Source organism: Pseudophryne corroboree, chromosome 8 (genome assembly GCF_028390025.1).
Source record: "Pseudophryne corroboree isolate aPseCor3 chromosome 8, aPseCor3.hap2, whole genome shotgun sequence".
Lineage (NCBI taxonomy): Eukaryota > Metazoa > Chordata > Amphibia > Anura > Myobatrachidae > Pseudophryne > Pseudophryne corroboree.
The window spans coordinates 400,392,325-400,413,019 of record NC_086451.1 but is presented as its reverse complement, the minus strand read 5'-3'; the positions used below and the strand labels follow the sequence as shown (position 1 = coordinate 400,413,019).

The 20,695-nt window shown below is 41.7% G+C and overlaps 1 protein-coding gene across 1 annotated transcript in view; it reads right to left on the bottom strand.

Moving 5' to 3' along the window:
* The window catches only part of LOC134949292 (cytochrome P450 2G1-like), an 83,588-nt gene extending 81,504 nt beyond the window's left edge, over positions 1-2,084 (bottom strand). The window contains exon 1 of the mRNA XM_063937790.1: positions 1,827-2,084. Within this exon, the coding sequence (XP_063793860.1) occupies positions 1,827-2,006 (180 nt within the window). The 5' untranslated portion in view covers positions 2,007-2,084. The remainder of the gene's footprint in view (positions 1-1,826) is intronic.
* Between the last annotated feature and the right edge of the window lie 18,611 nt (positions 2,085-20,695).

The following is a 20,695-nucleotide window of genomic DNA, read 5'->3' as shown; positions in this document are numbered from 1 at the left end:
GTTCCTGTAAATCATTGGGCTAAAGGCCCCCATACATCAGCAATCGATTGGTGCAATTTACCAGTATGTAGATGATTGTATAAAGAAATCTGCAATGTTTGGGCTTCACAGATCGTGGATTTAGGACCTGATTCAGCATGGATCACAAATGCAAAATCTTCCTCTAATGGGCAAAACCATGTGCAGTGCAGGTGGGGCAGATGTAACATGTGCATAGAGAGTTAGATTTTGGGTGGGGCGTGTTCAAACTGAAATCTAAATTGCAGTGTAAAAATAAAGCAGCCAGTATTTACCCTGCACAGAAACAATATAACCCACACATATCTAACACTCTCTGCACATGTTACATTCGCCCCACCTGCAGTGCACATGGTTTTGCCATTTAGAGAAAGATTTTGCTTTTGCGGTCCATGCTGAATTAGACCCTCAAACCAAACATCGATTGGGATCAGGTTCTCCAACATGTATGATTTTGCAGATCAATTGGGGCTGTAGATTGCTAGTGTATGGTAACAATCAGTAGATTTGCAGACCGTTTCTAATAAACTAATGAGCTTTTCAAAATTGGCAGATCTGTATTTACTAAAAATTATCTGCAAATCACTGAAACATATCTGAATGTATCGGCGCAGATTGGTGGATCGGAGAATCTTTAAATCTGGGAAAAAATCTCAGAATCTGTGAATTGCTGTTTCGTGATTGCTAATGTATGGGGCCTTTACTCAATGGGAAGTTGCAGATACCTGCATTTTACACGCTATTATATTTACTCCTAGGTTTATTTACGTAATGTAAATATGGTTTTTTTTTAAATATATGCTTGTATGTCCTAGTGCACTGTACATATACATATGTATGTATATAAGGTTGCCTTATCTTATGTTGTCCAAGACCCAAAATGAAGGACACATCTACTTTGGCCAATTGATGAGATTTTTATTTATTTTAATACTTGAGGTGAATACCAGTGGCAGATTTTAACAATGGGCTGCAAGACTGCAGACCACCAGGTAAAGTCCACCACCCCGCTCAGTGTCTGTAAAGTCAGATGCAGTTCATGGCTGCACTGGCTTAACTGTGACAGGCAGTGACTTCCTACTGGGAGTCCTACCTGTCATTCACCGACACACAAGGCAGCCCCATTTGGAGGTGTTTTCTTCCCTCTGGGACTGCCAGACTGGACTGTGATATACAGGGACCTGCTTCCTGTAGGAAGCCACTCCTTGCCTTTTGTACAGCCCAATCCAGCTACTATGGGCTGCAGTTGGTGCAGTCCATAGAAGCTGGCAGTTTGCACAAGCGCAGTCACACCGTAGCTCCTTTGGGATCCATTGCGCTGGTGGCGGGACCCGGGGCTGTCTGTCAACTCTCCTCTCCAGGCACAGGGGGTAGCGGCTCTTACGTTTAGCAAGTAGGTGTCGCCGTTGTTGATTACCTGTACAGTTTTAGTTTGCTCCTGGTAAACATGACCACCTACATTGTAGCACTTACTTCCATCATCACACATATATACAATCTTAGGAGCATGCCCTTTACAATAAACACACAAAGTGGGCATAAAGTATTGCAAACAGAGAAGTTCTAGCATTTGTCCTGCAGCTGTACATCATAAATAATCTATATACTGTATGTCATATATCTTCATACAGGGAAGTCTATCTAACTTAAAGGTAACATTATCTGTTCAACCATGTGGAAAATTTATTGTCTCCCTACAAAACTCTTCTCATACGCACTTCTTCAATTACATACTTTGATATTAAATATTTGCAAGATATTTGATCAGCTTTATCCAGTTAAAAAAAAAAAGCTATAAAGGGACTTACTTTAGCCACAGAGTTCACTATTCCTCCTACTCCTAACTGTAGGAAGTTCCCCAACAATGGAAGAGGTGTCGGTCCAGGGGGAAGGTTGTTATTTCTCCAAAATCTCTTCAACCATAAATACGATATAAGGAAAAAAGCATATAACATCAGTAGCGATGAGAAATCTTGTAGTAAATACATTCTAAGCTCCGACAAGCTTAACTTCACTGTGTATCTGATGGTCTGCCGTCAGTGTCTACTGAGCACAATCAGTTAGCTTTGCCTATGTATGATAGAGGATGGATCATGCAGATGTACAGTGTAGAGTAGGTGGAGCATAACAATTAAAGTATTCTAGACTGAATGAGTCACAGCGTACTGAAATTATGTAATAGCTTAGGCAATATTAATTTTTTTCTTTGCTATAGAATTTGCTGTAATTACATAATCTGCTATAGTGATACAAACAGAATTATTTTCTTGTAAAAAAATACAATAATATTCTACTATTCTCATCCTAAAATTTTCTCTCTAACAGAAAGAATGTAATCTCTAGATCAGCATACCCTCCAACATTTTACACATAAAATCAGCACAAATTAGGAAAGGAGGCGTGGCTGCTGGTAAAGGGGGCATGGCCACCACCCTTTTTCTATACTTTCAATGGAAGTTTGGAGAGCGAAAATTTGGTACCGACCATAAAAAAAAGGTACTGTACCTGCTAAAAAGGTACAGTTGGAGGGTATGGCTCAGTGGTTATCAAACTCAGTCCTAAGGACTCCACACAGTTCACATTTTGCAGGTCACCTAACAGGAACACAAGTGTATTCATTACTAACTGACACGTTTTACAACATCCACAGGTGTAGGTCATTATCTCACTAGTGATTCTGTGATACCCACCAAAGGGGAATCGATGGGGGAGATTCAAATGTTTGAAAAGTCGGTTGGTTGTCTGTCTGTTCCTGTCTATTAGATAGGAAAAAACAGACTCCCAACTGACTTTTCAAACATTTGAATCTCCCCCAAATATATCTACAGTATATATATATATGGTATTATCCCACTTGTATTAAAAAAGGGGTCTTATATGTGCTGCCCCATGCTCAAATTTCTAAGCAGCTCCAGCAACTGCTCAAAGGGTCAGGAGCAGGTCACATGACTAGTGTCAAGTAATACGGTGGGAGACAGTTACAATTGAGTGAACAACTGTCAGAGGGAGCTGTGAAGTGACGGTGCTGAAGGAAGGAGCTCTGCTGTCAGTGTGTCCTGTCCTGGCTTACCATCCAGTTAACCCATGGACAGTAAAGTAAAGTTAATATCTGCTTCTCTCTATAAAACTTCTGAGGGCCTCCAGTGACAGTGAGGGATGGAGCAGTGCAGTGCCAGTGAAGCAGTCTGGTCCTGGTGATGACAGTCTGAAGGAGCGGCCACGTGCAAGGCCCTCACAACAGCCACAGCATAGAGAGAGACTGAGAGAGGTGGTCCATGAGGTGAAGCCAGAATCGCCATATAAGATGCAAGAGACAAATTCCAGGTGTGAGCAACTGGCGAGGTATACTGAGCAAACCATGGACACAGTCCCACTGAACCTCATTGTAGGAGCACTATTAATCCAGATAAATCACCTTTATCTAACAAGTATCAATAAGTGCACTTATTACAGAGACTTAAATTAGAACAGCAGGGTATAAAAATAATTTGGTGCCCCCATTTCATGTCACAGCGCAGGGACAGCGGCAGCTGGCAGTCTTCATAGGGAGATTATCGCAAACGCTTATTTTACTGCAGTCTGCATTTCTGCCAATAATAATCATTTCGGCTGGAACTCATTATAACAGCACTTATTCAGTCAATCAGTGTACTGTGTCTTAAATAACTTGAATAACTAAGTTATCATTTGGGGTTAATAAAAAACGAAGTCTAACGTTAAATCATCTCTTCATAGATGGCAGGATTAGCAAGAGAGAATGATCCTATGCCACAAAAGGATTACAAATAGTTCCTACAACAGTATAACTATTATCTGCAGAAAAGAAAGGAATGACTTAAAACATTAATAAGAAATAACATTAACAAGAGTCCTCATTTATCACATGAGATATTCTGACATTAGGAAAGGGTACCCAATTGTACTGTATCGCACGGACAGACTTGGGGACAACCGTATAAACTACAGTAAACAGCAGGCGCGCCATATAGGGGGTGCTGCGGGCACAGATGTCCCGGCCCGGCCTCTCTTACACAGTGGAGAGGGCCCGGGACACTCATGCCGCCGTCCGCCGCCACAAAGCTCCGCCCACTTTTCATTTCTGAGTTCTGGCTGTCAAAGGAGGGGGAGAGGACTCTGAAAGCTTCTATTGTAAACGTCCCACCAAAAATGGCCACCGCCTCAGTGGAGACAGTTATTAAAGATACTAGAGGAGGATCCTTTGGTATCTTTAATAACTGTCTCCTCTGAGGTGGCAGCCATTTTGGTACAGACTTTTCTTGCAGCGTACTCTCCCCCTCCTGTGAAAATGCCAGATCTCGGTCATGAGAAGGTGGCAGAGCTACACAAAATGGAGGGGGCGGAGCTACACTGGACCAGGTTGCTACATCTCTGGCAAGCCTGTGATAGGTAAGTTGAGGGAGAGTGAGTGGGAGAGAGAAAGTGTGTGTGTGTGTGTGTGTGTGTGTGTGTGTGTTGTGTGTGTGTGTATATATATATATTTTTTGTATGGTTTTATATATATATACATATACATATATATATATATATTGTATGGTTATATATATATATATATATATATATATATACATATATTTATGTATTATACTTTTTACTCAATTTATTTATTTATTTTGGCGGGCCCTGCCTATTTTGCGAGTCCTGGGCCCCAGAATTTCTGATGGCGGCCCTGGTAAACAGTATAGTATTTGTGCAAAGTTGAAGACCATTTTCGGAAGTGATACTAATGCATATATTCACAAAGTATCAAAATGTTTATATTCATGGTTACATATGGTCAATTTGATCTAATGAGTTAAATTTGTTTACCTGCTAATCTATAGAAAAAAGGAGTCCATATGACTAGGAGCAGTTTAATAAAAGAGTTTATTATCTTTTGAATTAAATACATTGGGGTAAATTTACTAAGGTGGGAGATTTTTATAACTGGTGATGTTGCCCATGGCAACCAATCAGATTCTATTTACCATTTATCTAGCTGCTTCTCGCAGATAACAGATATAATCTGATTGGTTGCTATGGGCAACATCACCAGTTCTAAAAATATCCCACCTTAGTAAATTTACCCCATTGTCACTATTTGAAATTGATGTATTGTATTGTAAACTTTTTTGTGAACTAATGTTTTGCTCAATTTGCGCAAAAGTTCATTATCATAATTGGTGTTCTAAGAAACTGATACATAAAGGCAAATAAACAGATATATATAGTTACATACTGTAGTTTCTGAGGCTGAAAAAGTTGAGTTCAACCTATTTGGGGGCTCCTACGTTGTATTATTTTTAGGACTATTTTTATCTATTTTTTTTAATTATTATAGTGCGTGACCTACCCACCATAACCCTGTATATCCTTATCCATTAGGAATTTATCTATCCCATTCTTAAACGTATTGACTGAGTCCACCATTACTAGTCTATCTGGCAGGGAATGCCAAACACGTAATGTCCTTACTGTGAAAAACACCTTTTTGCATCTGTGTGTCTTCTAACCTAAGCGGATGTCCACGTGTCCTCTGAGTAGAGATGAGCGGGTTCGGTTCCTCGGAATCCGAACCCGCCCGAACTTCACCCTTTTTTGCACGGGTCCGAGCAGACTCGGATCCTCCAGCCTTGCTCGGTTAACCCGAGCGCGCCCGAACTTCATCATCCCGCTGTCGGATTCTCGCGAGACTCGGATTCTATATAAGGAGCCGCGCGTCGCCGCCATTTTCACACGTGCATTGAGATTGATAGGGAGAGGACATGGCTGGCGTCCTCTCCGTTTAGAATAGATTAGAGAGACACTTGATTTACTACTCATTTTGGGGAGCATTAGGAGTACTCAGTAGTACAGTGCAGAGTTTTGCTGATAGTGACCAGTGACCACCAGTTTTATTTATATTCCGTTCTCTGCCTGAAAAAAAACGATACACAGTCACATACCATATCTGTGCTCAGCCTCAGTGTGCTGCATGATAATGATATATAATCTATGTATATCTGACTGTGCTGAGTGCTCACTGCTCACACAGCTTAATTGTGGGGGAAACTGGGGAGCAGTTATAGCAGGAGTACAGTGCACACTTTTGCTGCCAGTGACCACCAGTATATTGTCTGCCTGAAAAAGATAAACACTCCTGTGGTGTTTTTTTTTTATATTCTATAGTATAAACGCATTCTCCTGACAGTGTCCAGCAGGTCCGTCATTCATTATATTATATAAATATTTACCTACAGTAGTGTTATATATATTTTTTTTTCATCTCTATCATCTTTATCATCTCTATATTAGCAGACGCAGTACGGTAGGCCACGGCTGTGGCTATCTCTGTGTCGTCAGTTCACATCCATAATTGTATACCTACCTACCTGTGGTGGGGTTTTTTTTTCTATCTTCTTCATACTAGTAGTTTAGGAGTCTGCTGACAGTGTCCACCAGGTCCGTCATTATATTATATACCTACAGTAGTAATATATTTAGTATATTATCTATACTAGCCGACGCAGTACGGTAGGCCACGGCTGTGGCTATCTCTGTGTCGTCAGTGCTCGTCCATAATTGTATACCTACCTACCTGTGGTGGGTTTTTTTTTCTATCTTCTTCATACTAGTAGTTTAGGAGTCTGCTGACAGTGTCCACCAGGTCCGTCATTATATTATATACCTACAGTAGTAAAATATTTAGTATATTATCTATACTAGCAGACGCAGTACGGTAGTCCACGGCTGTGGCTATCTCTGTGTCATCAGTGCTCGTCCATAATTGTATACCTACCTACCTGTGGTGGGTTTTTTTTTCTATCTTCTTCATACTAGTAGTTTAGGAGTCTGCTGACAGTGTCCACCAGGTCCGTCATTATATTATATACCTACAGTAGTAATATATTTAGTATATTATCTATACTAGCAGACGCAGTACGGTAGGCCACGGCTGTGGCTATCTCTGTGTCGTTAGTGCTCGTCCATAATTGTATACCTACCTACCTGTGGTGTTTTTTTTTTTTCTATATTCTTCATATTATTAGTTTAGGAGTCTGCTGACAGTGTCCACCAGGTCCGTCATTATATTATATACCTACAGTAGTAATATATTTAGTATATTATCTATACTAGCAGACGCAGTACGGTAGTCCACGGCTGTGGCTATCTCTGTGTCGTCAGTGCTCGTCCATAATTGTATACCTACCTACCTGTGGTGGGGTTTTTTTTCTATCTTCTTCATACTAGTAGTTTAGGAGTCAGCTGACAGTGTCCACCAGGTCCGTCATTATATTATATACCTACAGTAGTAATATATTTAGTATATTATCTATACTAGCAGACGCAGTACTGTAGGCCACGGCTGTAGCTACCTCTGTGTCGTCAGTCACTCGTCATCCATAAGTATACTAGTATCCATCCATCTCCATTGTTTACCTGAGGTGCCTTTTAGTTGTGCCTATTAAAATATGGAGAACAAAAATGTTGAGGTTCCAAAATTAGGGAAAGATGAAGATCCACTTCCACCTCGTGCTGAAGCTGCTGCCACTAGTCATGGCCGAGATGATGAAATTCCATCAACGTCGTCTGCCAAGGCCGATGCCCAATGTCATAATACAGAGCATGAAAAATCCAAAACACAAAACATCAGTAAAAAAAGGACTCAAAAATCAAAAATAAAATCGTCGGAGGAGAAGCGTAAACTTGCCAATATGCCATTTACCACACGGAGTGGCAAGGAACGGCTGAGGCCCTGGCCTATGTTCATGGCTAGTGGTTCAGCTTCACATGAGGATGGAAGCACTCAGCCTCTCGCTAGAAAAATGAAAATACTTAGGGGTATATGCAATTCACGGCGAATCGCGGCAAATTATCGCCGTTTTTTTAATTCGACACAATTCGACAGGTGAATTCCGGCAGGTGGCTGCCAGAATTCACCATATTCAATGAAAAACGGATTCGACATTCCCGCGGGCGAAAAACGGCCGATTTGCCGGATTTTGCCGCGATTTAAAAAAACGGGGAAAAACGGGAAAAAATGGCGTGGGGTCCCCCCTCCAAAGCATAACCAGCCTCGGGCTCTTCGAGCTGGTCTTGGTTCTAAAAATGCGGGGAAAAAATTTACAGGGGATCCCCCGTATTTTTAAAACCAGCACCGGGCTCTGCGCCTGGTGCTGGTGCAAAAAATACGGGGTACAAAACGAGTAGGGGTCCCCCGTATTTTTCACACCAGCATCGGGCTCCACTAGCTGGACAGATAATGCCACAGCCGGGGGTCACTTTTATACAGTGCCCTGCGGCCGTGGCATTAAATATCCAACTAGTCAACCCTGGCCGGGGTACCCTGGGGAAGTGGGGACCCCTTCAATCAAGGGGTCCCCCCCAGCCACCCAAGGGCCAGGGGTGAAGCCCGAGGCTGTCCCCCCCCATCCAATGGGCTGCGGATGGGAGGCTGATAGCCTGGAGTAAAATGTCTGAATATTGTTTTTTCCAGTAGTACTACAAGTCCCAGCAAGCCTCCCCCGCAAGCTGGTACTTGGAGAACCACAAGTACCAGCATGCGGGAGAAAAACGGGCCCGCTGGTACCTGTAGTACTACTGGAAAAAAAATACCCAAATAAAAACAGGACACACACACCGTGACAGTAAAACTTTAATTCATACGTTGACACACACCTACTTACCTATGTTCACACGCCGACATCGGTCCTCTTCTCCATGTAGAATCCACGGATACCTGAAAAGAAAAAATCAATATACTCACTGTTTGTCGCTGTTTGGGGAGTATTTTTTGGAAGGGCCATCCTGCGTGACACTGCAGTGCCACTCCTAGATGGGCCGGGTGTTTGTGTCGGCCACTAGGGTCGCTTAGCTTACTCACACAGCTACCTCATTGCGCCTCTTTTTTTTCTTCTTTGCGTCATGTGCTGTTTGGGGAGTATTTTTTGGAAGGGCCATCCTGCCTGACACTGCAGTGCCACTCCTAGATGGGCCAGGTGTTTGTGTCGGCCACTAGGGTCGCTTAGCTTACTCACACAGCTACCTCATTGCGCCTATTTTTTTTCTTCTTTGCGTCATGTGCTGTTTGGGGAGTATTTTTTGGAAGGGCCATCCTGCGTGACACTGCAGTGCCACTCCTAGATGGGCCAGGTGTTTGTGTCGGCCACTTGGGTCGCTTAGCTTACTCACACAGCTACCTCATTGCGCCTATTTTTTTTCTTCTTTGCGTCATGTGCTGTTTGGGGAGTATTTTTTGGAAGGGCCATCCTGCGTGACACTGCAGTGCCACTCCTAGATGGGCCGGGTGTTTGTGTCGGCCACTAGGGTCGCTTAGCTTACTCACACAGCTACCTCATTGCGCCTCTTTTTTTTCTTCTTTGCGTCATGTGCTGTTTGGGGAGTATTTTTTGGAAGGGCCATCCTGCCTGACACTGCAGTGCCACTCCTAGATGGGCCAGGTGTTTGTGTCGGCCACTAGGGTCGCTTAGCTTACTCACACAGCTACCTCATTGCGCCTATTTTTTTTCTTCTTTGCGTCATGTGCTGTTTGGGGAGTATTTTTTGGAAGGGCCATCCTGCCTGACACTGCAGTGCCACTCCTAGATGGGCCAGGTGTTTGTGTCGGCCACTAGGGTCGCTTAGCTTACTCACACAGCTACCTCATTGCGCCTATTTTTTTTCTTCTTTGTGTCATGTGCTGTTTGGGGAGTATTTTTTGGAAGGGCCATCCTGCGTGACACTGCAGTGCCACTCCTAGATAGGCCAGGTGTTTGTGTCGGCCACTTGGGTCGCTTAGCTTAGCCATCCAGCGACCTCGGTGCAAATTTTAGAACTAAAAATAATATTGTGAGGTGTTCAGAATAGACTGAAAATGAGTGGAAATTATGGTTATTGAGGTTAATAATACTTTAGGATCAAAATGACCCCCAAATTCTATGATTTAAACTGTTTTTTAGGGTTTTTTGAAAAAAACACCCGAATCCAAAACACACCCGAATCCGACAAAAAAAATTCGGTGAGGTTTTGCCGAAACGCGTTCGAACCCAAAACACGGCCGCGGAACCGAACCCAAAACCAAAACACAAAACCCGAAAAATTTCCGGTGCACATCTCTACCTCTGAGTAGATCTTACCAAAAAACAGATCCCTCACAAGCTCTGTGTATTGTCCCCTTATATATTTGTAAATGTTAATCATGTCCCCTCTTAATCTCTTCTTTTCCAGTGTGAACATGCCTAGCCTTGTAAGCCTTACCTTGTAGTGTTTTCATTCCCCTAATCAGTTTGGTAGCCCTCCTCTGAAACCTTTCTTGTTCCAGGATATTCTTTTTGTAGTATGGTGCCAACAATTGTGTACAGTATTCAAGATGTGGCCTCACTAGTGATTTATATAATGGGACTATAACACTCTCATCCCTTGCATCAATTCCGCACTTTATGCCTGCTAATACCTTGTTTGTCTTCTTAGCTGCAATCCTACTTTGGTTACTGCTACTAAGGGGTAAATTTACTAAGGTGGGAGATTTTTAGAACTGGTGATGTTGCCCATGGCAACCAATCAGATTCTTCTTACCATTTTTCTAGCTGCTTCTAGCAGATAATAGATATAACCAGTTTGGTTCCTATGGGCAACATCACCAGTTCTAAAAATCTCCCACCTTAGTAAATTTACCCCTTAGTTTGTTATCTATGTGAACACCCAAGTTTTTTCCAGCACAGAAATCCCTAATTTAACCCCCTTTAGTATGTAGGTGGTATTTGTGTTCTTCCTACCAAAGTGCATTACCTTACACTTGACACTTGAAACCATGCTCTCCAGACCTACTGCTAGATCATTTATGAAAATGTTGAATAATTGTGGTCCAAGTACAGACCCCTGTGGCACACCACTCAGTACTTCAGTCTAATTTGAAAAAGTTCCATTAACCACAACTTGCTGCTCCCTATTGTCTAACCAATTTCTAACCAAAGTGCATATTGTGCTCTCTAGCCCCAGTTCTTGTAACTTATGGATAATTCTCATGTGCAGTACTGTGTCAAAAGCATTAGCAAAGTCTAAAAAGATTACATCCACCTTCTTACCCTGATCTAGGTTTGCGCTAATTGTTTCATAAAAGCCTAGTAAGTTTGTTTGACATGATCTATCCTTCACAAATCCATGTTGGTTCCTATTAATAACCTTATTGCTGGTACTTGTGGTTCTCCAAGTACCAGCTTGCGGGGGAGGCTTGCTGGGACTTGTAGTACTACTGGAAAAAACAATATTCTTCCAATTTTCTCAAGGCTATCAGCCTCCCATCCGCAGCCCTTGGATGGGGGGGACAGCCTCTGGCTTCACCCCTGGCCCTTGGGTGGCTGGGGGGGACCCCTTGATTGAAGGGGTCCCCACTCCCCCAGGGTACCCCGGCCAGGGGTGACTAGTTGGATATTTAATGCCACGGCCGCAGGGCACTGTATAAAAGTGACCCCCGGCTGTGGCATTATCTGTCCAGCTAGTGGAGCCCGATGCTGGTGTAAAAAATACGGGGGACCCCTACTCTTTTTGTCCCCCGTATTTTTTGCACCAGCACCAGGCGCAGAGCCCGGTGCTGGTGCAAAAAATACGGGGGATCCCCTGTCCATTTTTTCACCGGGTTTTTAGAACCAGGACCAGCTCGAAGAGCCCGAGGCTGGTTATGCATTGGAGGGGGGACCCCACGCCATTTTTTTCCTGGATTTTACCATTCCATCTAAAAAAAATAATATTATTTAAAAAAATATATAAATAATACTTGTGCCTCCAAAACAGACAAACCAACTACCTAATCCCTTCTAATATAAATAGATATGCTGTTAGAAAGAAAAAAAAACACCAAAAAAATATGTTTTTAATTTTTTTTATTAGTTTCACCCACCAAAGTGTGGCGGATTGAAAATGATGAATTTACTGTCTAAAAGCACTGTTGTCGAATTTCCAAACTTCAATTGAATATACTTTGGTCGAATTGCAGCATTTGTATCATTGCAGAAAAGTCGAATTTGCCAAAAGTCGAATTTCAAAAAGTCGACTTTTGAAAGTCCGTTTTTTTGACGGAAAGTACTGAATTGCATTGTCGATTTTTTTTTTTTTTGCGAAAAAGTCCCGTTTTTCGACAATTTCGGGAATTCGACCGCAATTGCATATACCCCATAGACTACTTCCTCACTTATATAAGCACTTAGCGGTGGGGCATTATCATTGCTAAGATTGTGTGTTAATCCCTGCATCTAGTCCTCTCTTGTGAATACAGATGAAAAAAACTCATTTAATTTATCCGCTATGTCAATATCGTGTTTGATTAAGACTCCCAGCTTATACTTTAAAGGGCCTATACTCTCCTTCTTCAATCTTTTGCTGTTGATGTATTTAAATAAAATTGGGGGTTTGATTTACTTTCCTTTGCTGTTAGCTTTCCGTTGCAGTCATCATTCTCACCTTTCTGCAAAGAATTGGACCCTGGGAAGTTCTAAGAAAAGGAAAAAGGTAACATCAATATATACCTGGGTGTCACAATTCTGGAGGAGACATTAAAAACATGAACTGTTTAGGGTCCTGAGGACTGAATTTGAGAACATGTGCTCTAGATCAGTGGTTCCCAAACTCGGTCCCCAAGTACCCCCAACAGTTTATATTTTCCTGGTCACCTAGCTGTTGAACAGGTGTATTCATTACTCACTGACACATTTTGAAAGACCCAAATTATTTAACTTGCAATCCTGTGAGAAGATCTGGAAAACATAAACTGTTGGGGGTACTTGAGGACCGAGTTTGGGAACCACTGCTCTAGATGATAGAAGCCACAGCTTTACTAAGCCATGGATTTGGAGCCCACCAAAATCCTGCCCAAATATCTGACTTGTCTATAATCAGAGTGTATGCAGGCAATTCCCAGATCCCTGCACAGATCCTCACAGCAAGTCGTGGATGGCTCAGCCTAGTGCTGGCTAATTAAAAAGCACTGTGACCCATGTTCCTGCTCCTCCACTAGACTATTTTTAGTTCATGTTTTGTTGTTTGTATTGTAGAATGTATGATATATGTATGCAAACACAAGTTACAGGCATAGATCGTGTACTTTTAGGAATTGTAATCTGTACACTAAGGGTTGCTGCCTCATGGCTATGCTAGGTGCACAATGGCCATATTTTGCAATGGTGTTGTTGATGGATAGTAAATATGAGGCTAAGTGGTACACTAGCCTTTGCCAGGCCCATGTGTTTTGTGGTAAGTTCTACAGAATGTACTATATATGTTTTTAGAGGTGTAGATGGTGTACTCTGCTACTTAGTGACTGAGGTTTGTTATTTTTTACTATCTGCTAAGGTAAGCCTTGAATCTTACTATAGATAAGCTTAGCGATTTATACAGTAGGTACTGTAAGTGGTCTCAAGTATATATGTATACACAATATATTGTACATGCACTCCTGGCAGGACTAGGTGATATGGCTAGCCCTACTATGGGAGCACACAGAGACACTCCCATTGTAGTGACTGGAGTGCGTGTGCATCACGGACACGCACGTGGCCCAGATGCTGCAATGGACGTGCCTAGGTGGGCGCGCCCAATCACAGATGGAGCCATGATTAGCGTGGCTCCATCTGTATGTGCTGTATATAAAATATGCTGCATTGTATATTTACTAGAGTGTGAGTTTCTTGGATGTGGAGATGTTGCCCATAGCATATTCTAGCTATTATTGTCTAGAAGCAGCCAGATAAATGTGGAATGTGATTGGTTGCTATGGGCAACATCTCCACTTTTAAAAAAACTCATACCTTAGTAAATATACCCTGTGTGTGTACTGTATGTTATTATACAGTATATATGTCGAATATATATATATATATATATATATATACAATTAAGGTTTCTGCGCAATATATCAATTTCACCAGCCACCCTGTGGAACAACAAGTCCCAGGATAAATAGTAAATATGGCAGACTGTCCCCTGCAGCAAAAGGGCATCCACCGCAGCCGCCTTGCACTTTAATCCACTTGAATAGCAGCTCCTTTTTTGCACTAGTACCCAACAAATGATGACAATTATCTAAAAAATGAAATAAAAAGGGTGCTCTATAGTGCATGAATCCATTTAAAAATAGATTTTATTCCATCAACTCTCCACATGCAAATGACAGGTGACATACCACAGCCAGCAGTATCAACCACCATACGTATAACATTTATTTTCACAAAATGACTTCACGGCATCAGGGGAATCTCACCACCTCAAAGCAGTCCATACGCTAGGCCTGAGTTTTTTTAACAATTAGGTAATGGTTCACCACAGAACTATTTCCTTGATAAGAAAGAGATTTTATTGTGTATTTGTTGGTTTCCTTATCTCTCGATCTTCCCTTGTTAAGGGATTTTCCATTTAATATCACTGATTTGTCTTCCATCTGTATTTCTGTAGATATGTACTATAAGAGAGGTGGTGCTACCTACAGTATCTCACAACATGTGAATACCAAGAAAGAGTGAGATCTACTGTATTGGTGCACTCCGAGAACCCATAGATGCTGGGCTCTGCTGATATATATCCTCTACTATACAATGTTAAAACACAACTTTTAATTAGTTCTAATAATAAAATTAAATGATAACTGTATTGATTCTGTGATATTCAGACAGGCAATACAGACATTGTTAAAATATTAGTTATGAAGGAATAAAGTAAGGATTTAAAATGATTAAAAACAAATGGCCGCTGTGTTATTTTTTTGTCTTTATAGTTTTAATGTTTTCAATATCCTACAGGGAATTGGTGTGTAAGTGAGTTGTTTTCACTTACTGTATATTTTCTTTCTTTCTACAGATTGTGTATAGTGCTCACAATGCTCCTTCCCCAAGGCTCACTGAAGCTCAATGAGGTGGTTACGTTCTTGTATTCCTATAGGCACAGAGAAACAAAGTAACGTACCATTTAACACTGTATCAGAGTATTACTTGGTTAATATCTGGCAATCTAATACAGCTTTCAGATCTCAATGCTGGGTCTAACCCAGGAATTGGAAACGGGTCCTTCCCGTGTGTGACCCGGCATTGGACCGTTTCACACTAGCTTTCCGACCCAGCAATATGCCGGGTCGGGTTGCCATCGGGGGCAGGGACAAAGGCGACATTGGTGGCTGGTGCGGAGGTGGCACTGGGAGATGACATCACCTCTGCCTATACTGTGAACGGGTCCCGGGTTACATCGGCCTAGCAACCTGTTCACACTGCACCTGACATGGTAATAACCAGGGAATAACCCTTCTTAATTCTCAGGTTGAAATACCGGGTTAGGCAACCCGGAAATTCTGGAGTGATGCCTTTCACACTGCACAGTGACCCGCGTCCACCTGGCAATATACCAGGTCGATACCGCGTCATTTGTGCCATGTGAAAGGGGTGTTATTGGGCACAAGGTAGTTATTTACATTTAATATGTGTCTACTTTCTGTCTGCGTGTATTGACATCTGATTCCTACTTATCATGTCCTCAGTTCAGATCTCTCTACTTAGTTGTAAATAAATATTGCTATCCAAGTAATTACCTCCTATGGTGTGGATAATATAAATGTTTCCTGCCTTTCATTGCATATATTAGATATGTCACTGGGTTTATACAGACCAGCCTAACTACCCTTGTTTCAGACAACTGTACTGTGGTAGTAATTGTGGCTCTGTTTAGACAATGAGTCTGTTTCCCCTTAATAGTGCTGCCTTCAATAGAGTTCAGGTGTGCCATTTTACGTATGTATAAAATGAAATAATTACCTCGTTATGCAGGTTATAGCCTTCCCTGAAAGAGTCCAATCAGAGGTTTTTATTTGTAGATATAGGTCGGGATGTAATACTGCTCCTGAGTTCGACAGCCGTGCGGGATGCTGGCTGAACTCTGACTTTTTTTTAAAGGGGCAGTCACTTACAAAACCCTCCCTTGTAAGTGATTGTCCTTATAAAAAAAAGTCCCAGTTCGGCCAGCTTCTCGCACGCCCGCTGAACTTGGGCAGGCATTACATCCCACCGATAGTTTGTTCTGTACTCTGTTGGACTGGTTGGGTGTGTGTGGTTGGGTGTGAGTCCCCCTTATTTTACTGACCATCACTCTGGTCTCCTCAACCAGCTTACACTCACCATTATGCAGCTTCTTATAAAGGGGTAAATGCATGAAGCAGTGAAAAGAGTAGAGAAGTGAGTCAGTGGAGAGGTTGCCCATGGCAACCAATCAGCACTAGAGTAACATATATAAATTGCATACTATAAAATTATACAGAGCAGCTGATTGGTTGCCATGGGCAGCTTCTCCCCTTGCTCACTGCTTCACTCTTATCACTGCTTCATACATTTACCCCACTGTTAGTTGCCATGTCAGGGTCAATAGTTTATATATAGGTATAGGGGCTCTATGAGTTGTTTATTACAGTGTATATACAGTACATACCTCCCAACATGACCCATTCCTGGAGGGACAAAATGCTCTGCTCCTGAACTTTCCTCTTAATGTATTATTGCTGTCACCTGTGTTGAACAGGTTAATGGATAAGAAAGGCGTTTCACCACAGATGATGGCAATCATAAATTAAGAGGGAAGTCCAGGAGCAGAGCATTCTGTCCCTACTGGAGAAAGTCATGCTTAGAGGTATGCATAAATACTAGTGAGACGGAATCTCCCCTAGTCGGCTAACTGTCGTTCCAAACTCCCCTTCCGGCTTTTGCCGGCACACACCATTACACAGCTTCACCGCTAACCACCTGCTGTATTAATCAGAGACGTACGATAAGGTAAATGGCTCAGAAGGCACTGGATAGTACCAGATCCAGAGTTACACATAATAAATGAGCCCAAGCGTTCATGTGGGCATTATACACGGGTACAGCAGTACATACTGTTGGAAATTTGGTGAGCTTTGATTAGAGATGTGAGGAAAAGTCAGGCAGGGGAGGCACTGCCTCACCTGCCATAGACTGTTTTCTCCAGCATTTTGACTATAAAAAATGATTAGAATAATAATAATAAGATATTTCTAATATAGGGCATAATTCAGACTGGATCGCTGCAGCGGCAGCAGTCGCGGTCTGAATTACTGTGTGGAGTACGCGCGCGCACCCCGGGGGCCCAGTGAGATGCTATCGGCATCTCATTGGCTGCGGTCACCTCTGTTTGACAGGCAAAGACATGCCAACAGTGTTAGAACGCAATTGGTAGGGCGCTGTCCGGACAAATGAGACGTGTCCAGACCATTGGGGGGCGGGCCATGGCTGCTGTGACCTGGGAGCTGGCAGGTAGCTACTCATCAGGTACAAAAGCATTGCCGCCATGCGATGCCTTTGTACCTGTGCGTGGGGGGAGGGGTTTAGGCCCTGACGTGCTGGGCAGCACCCTGGATGTCAAAGTAAATGATCGTAGATGTGCTAAATTTAGCACATCTACAATCAACTCTGAATTACCCCCATAGTCTTTGTATTTGTCCTATACTTTATAGAGTCAAAACTCTGGCTAATACATTAGGATGATAGGAAAGGCTCTGTCTCACCTACCTCACTCCACCACACGTCACTGGTATTAACCACTTGCCTGGCATGGTCGCATCACTTGTATACCTGGAGGTTGTTCCGGCTTTCAAAATGAAAGCCATGATGGTCGCGATATTTCCGATGTTTCAATGGTTGCAATGTTCCTGATCGATGTTTCAATGTTTTAAAAAAATCTTTAAAAAAAATCAAATATATATATATATATATATATATATCTTTTTTTTTATTAAAATAATTTTGGATAGGGTTAAATTCATGTTCTTCACCTAATTCACTCATAAAAAAGCCCCGACAATTTTGGAACGTTTCTTTTGGGGGAAAAAATCATCAGTTAAGTGGTTAACAGCTCTGGCGGAACCTGGGCATTGGTAATTGTACGAGCTCCCGTTCCGGTCACCGGAGGGACTTGGGCACTTGTAATTGTATACAGATTCTCTACTGCTCTACTTCAAATCGATCACAGACACATAATTATTTATACACATCAGATATCTATATTTTAATTTATTAGATAAAAATAAAAATACATTTTATTAGATGAAAATAAATTAATAATTTAGGATTTAGTCAATAAGAAGGTATTAAGAATTACATTAAATCACATAATGGTTTCCCATGAATGCATCTATTTATAAACTAATTGTGAATGGTGATGAAGCTAAAAATAAAAATTAGGGTATTTCTATAATTAAAATAATGTGTATACAGCGTAATCATATAAATATTCTACATCATGAGTGATACGTAACATATATTAATTATTTATTTTATCCCCCATTCAATATTCTCCTCATTTATATGGACAAATATGTGTTTTTGCATAGTGAATAGGTACGCAATTAAAAAAATATCTCTAATAATTTTAGGTTATTTGTTTCTATGGAATTATAGTATGTGGTATAAAATATTAAAAAGTGAAAGTTTTGTCACATCTATTGTTTGTGAGAAAGTGTTGCAATCATGAAAAATCAAATGAGTGTCACTCATTCTAATATCCACTAAAATGTTTAGAATGATATAATCCACTTTACAATTATTAACATATGGGGGGGGGATGTACAGTAATAGGTTGTGAGAATCAGGAAGTGAGAGAGTTTGGGAGAGTTCCCCTGTTTTTTTTTAAAGAGGGGAACCAGAATGATTTTGCCATGTAAATGATTGCCACTTTAAAAAACAGAACTCTCATAAAATATCTTATTTTCTGAGTCTCACACCCTATTACATCCCCCCTGTGATATTAGTTGTTTAGATCATTGTCATCTTTGATAATGATCAATACACATGATCACTGTATTTTCAACCAATCTTCTCTATTGGGTTCATCATATGTTATCAGTGTTCAAGTGTATATTCAAAAGAGGGAAATATTTAGTAAAATCCTCAGTATCTGTTTTATTTCATTTTTATTATTATTATTATTATTATTATTATTATTATTTGTTTATTTGTGTATTACCAGTTATTTATATAGCACACACATATTCCACAACGCTTTACAGAAAATATTTGGCCATTGACATCAGTCCCTGCCTCAGTGGAGCTTACAATCTATATTCCCTACCACATGTTTAAACACACACACACACACACACACACACACACACACACACACACACACACACACATTGGCCATTGACATCAGTCCCTGCCTCAGTGGAGCTTACAATCTATATTTCCTACCACATGTTTAAACACACACACACACACACACACACACACACACACACACACACACACACACACACACACTAGGGTTATGTATTGTGGGAGGAAACTAGAGGAAATGCAAGCACAGTGAGAATTTACAAACTCCACACAGGGCCATGGTGGGAATCAAACCCATGACCTCAGTGCTGTGAGGCAGTAATGCTAAACATTATACCAGCATTGATATGTTTAGTATAGTTCTACAGTTGGTCACTGAAGAAACGTTCTTTCTCCTACCACCTGAGGTACATTTTTGTGTATGTGGGAGCACATATAGTCCCCATAACTGTACCTCAGATTTGTAGGAAGAACTGTTCATTGAACACAAAGTTGTTTTTGTTCAGGATGAATTCTGGCAGTTCACATAGAAAATAATAGTGCTGATTTTCTCTTTCTATCTTCAAAAAGTATTCAGTGGCCTGGCTTATCAGCCTCAGCAGGTCAACTCCAGCTGTGCATGAGGTTACTCCTGGGCACATTGTTGAGCCATTGGAATCTCCCTGTCTTGTAACACCTGATGCTGACACGGCTGATAAGTTGTTTAATTATGTGTCTCTATCCATCATGTGGCCAATTAATAGTAAGTCTCATTAAATATTGTGTGACAGTCTCCATGAGCAAGTCTGCAGTGTGTGGCACTGTGGAACACAATTGCAGAATGTATATGTCTCACAGTAACTAGACATTTTAGTGCTGTGTGCAAGAAACAGCATCGGTGCCCCCCATATACAAAACAGGGCCAGTGCATGCCATAGGTGTGTGCCTAAAATATAGGGGTGTTGCTTCATGGAGAAATGGTGTTGCCACACAGCTCCCTTTTACACATTACTGCAGTCAGAGTTCCCTTTTGCACATTACATCAGGCAGAGCTCCTTTTTAAACATTACAGCAGGTAGAGTCCACTTTTACACAGTATGGCAGGTAGAGTTCCCTTCTGCACATTAGGCAGGTAGAGTCCCACTTTTACACATTAGGCAGCCAAAGCTCCCTTTTACACATTACAGCAGGCAGAGTCACCTTTTTACACATTATAGAAACAGAGTCCCCCTTTTTTTTTTACACATTACAGCAACAGAGACCCCCTTTTTTACACATTGGACAGGCAGAGTCCCCTTTTTACAAATTAGGCAGCAGAGTCCCCCTTTTTTACACAATAGGCTGGCAGAGTCCCCCTTTTTTCACATTATGGCAGGCAGTCCCCCTTTTTTACACATTAGGCAGGCAGAGTCTCCTTTTTTATACATTAGGCAGGCATAGTACCCCTTTTTACACATTATGGCTGCTGGGAGAGACATCATAGAAGTGCAGCTGGACAGTGTAACCCCCTCTCCATGTATGTGCTAAGCACATAGCGGGGAAAGGGAGGTGGGAGGGGGTGATGGCCGCTTCTTTATCTGTCCGCGCCACAGGGAGGATGGGGGGTGCTGTACTCACCAGAGATGCCT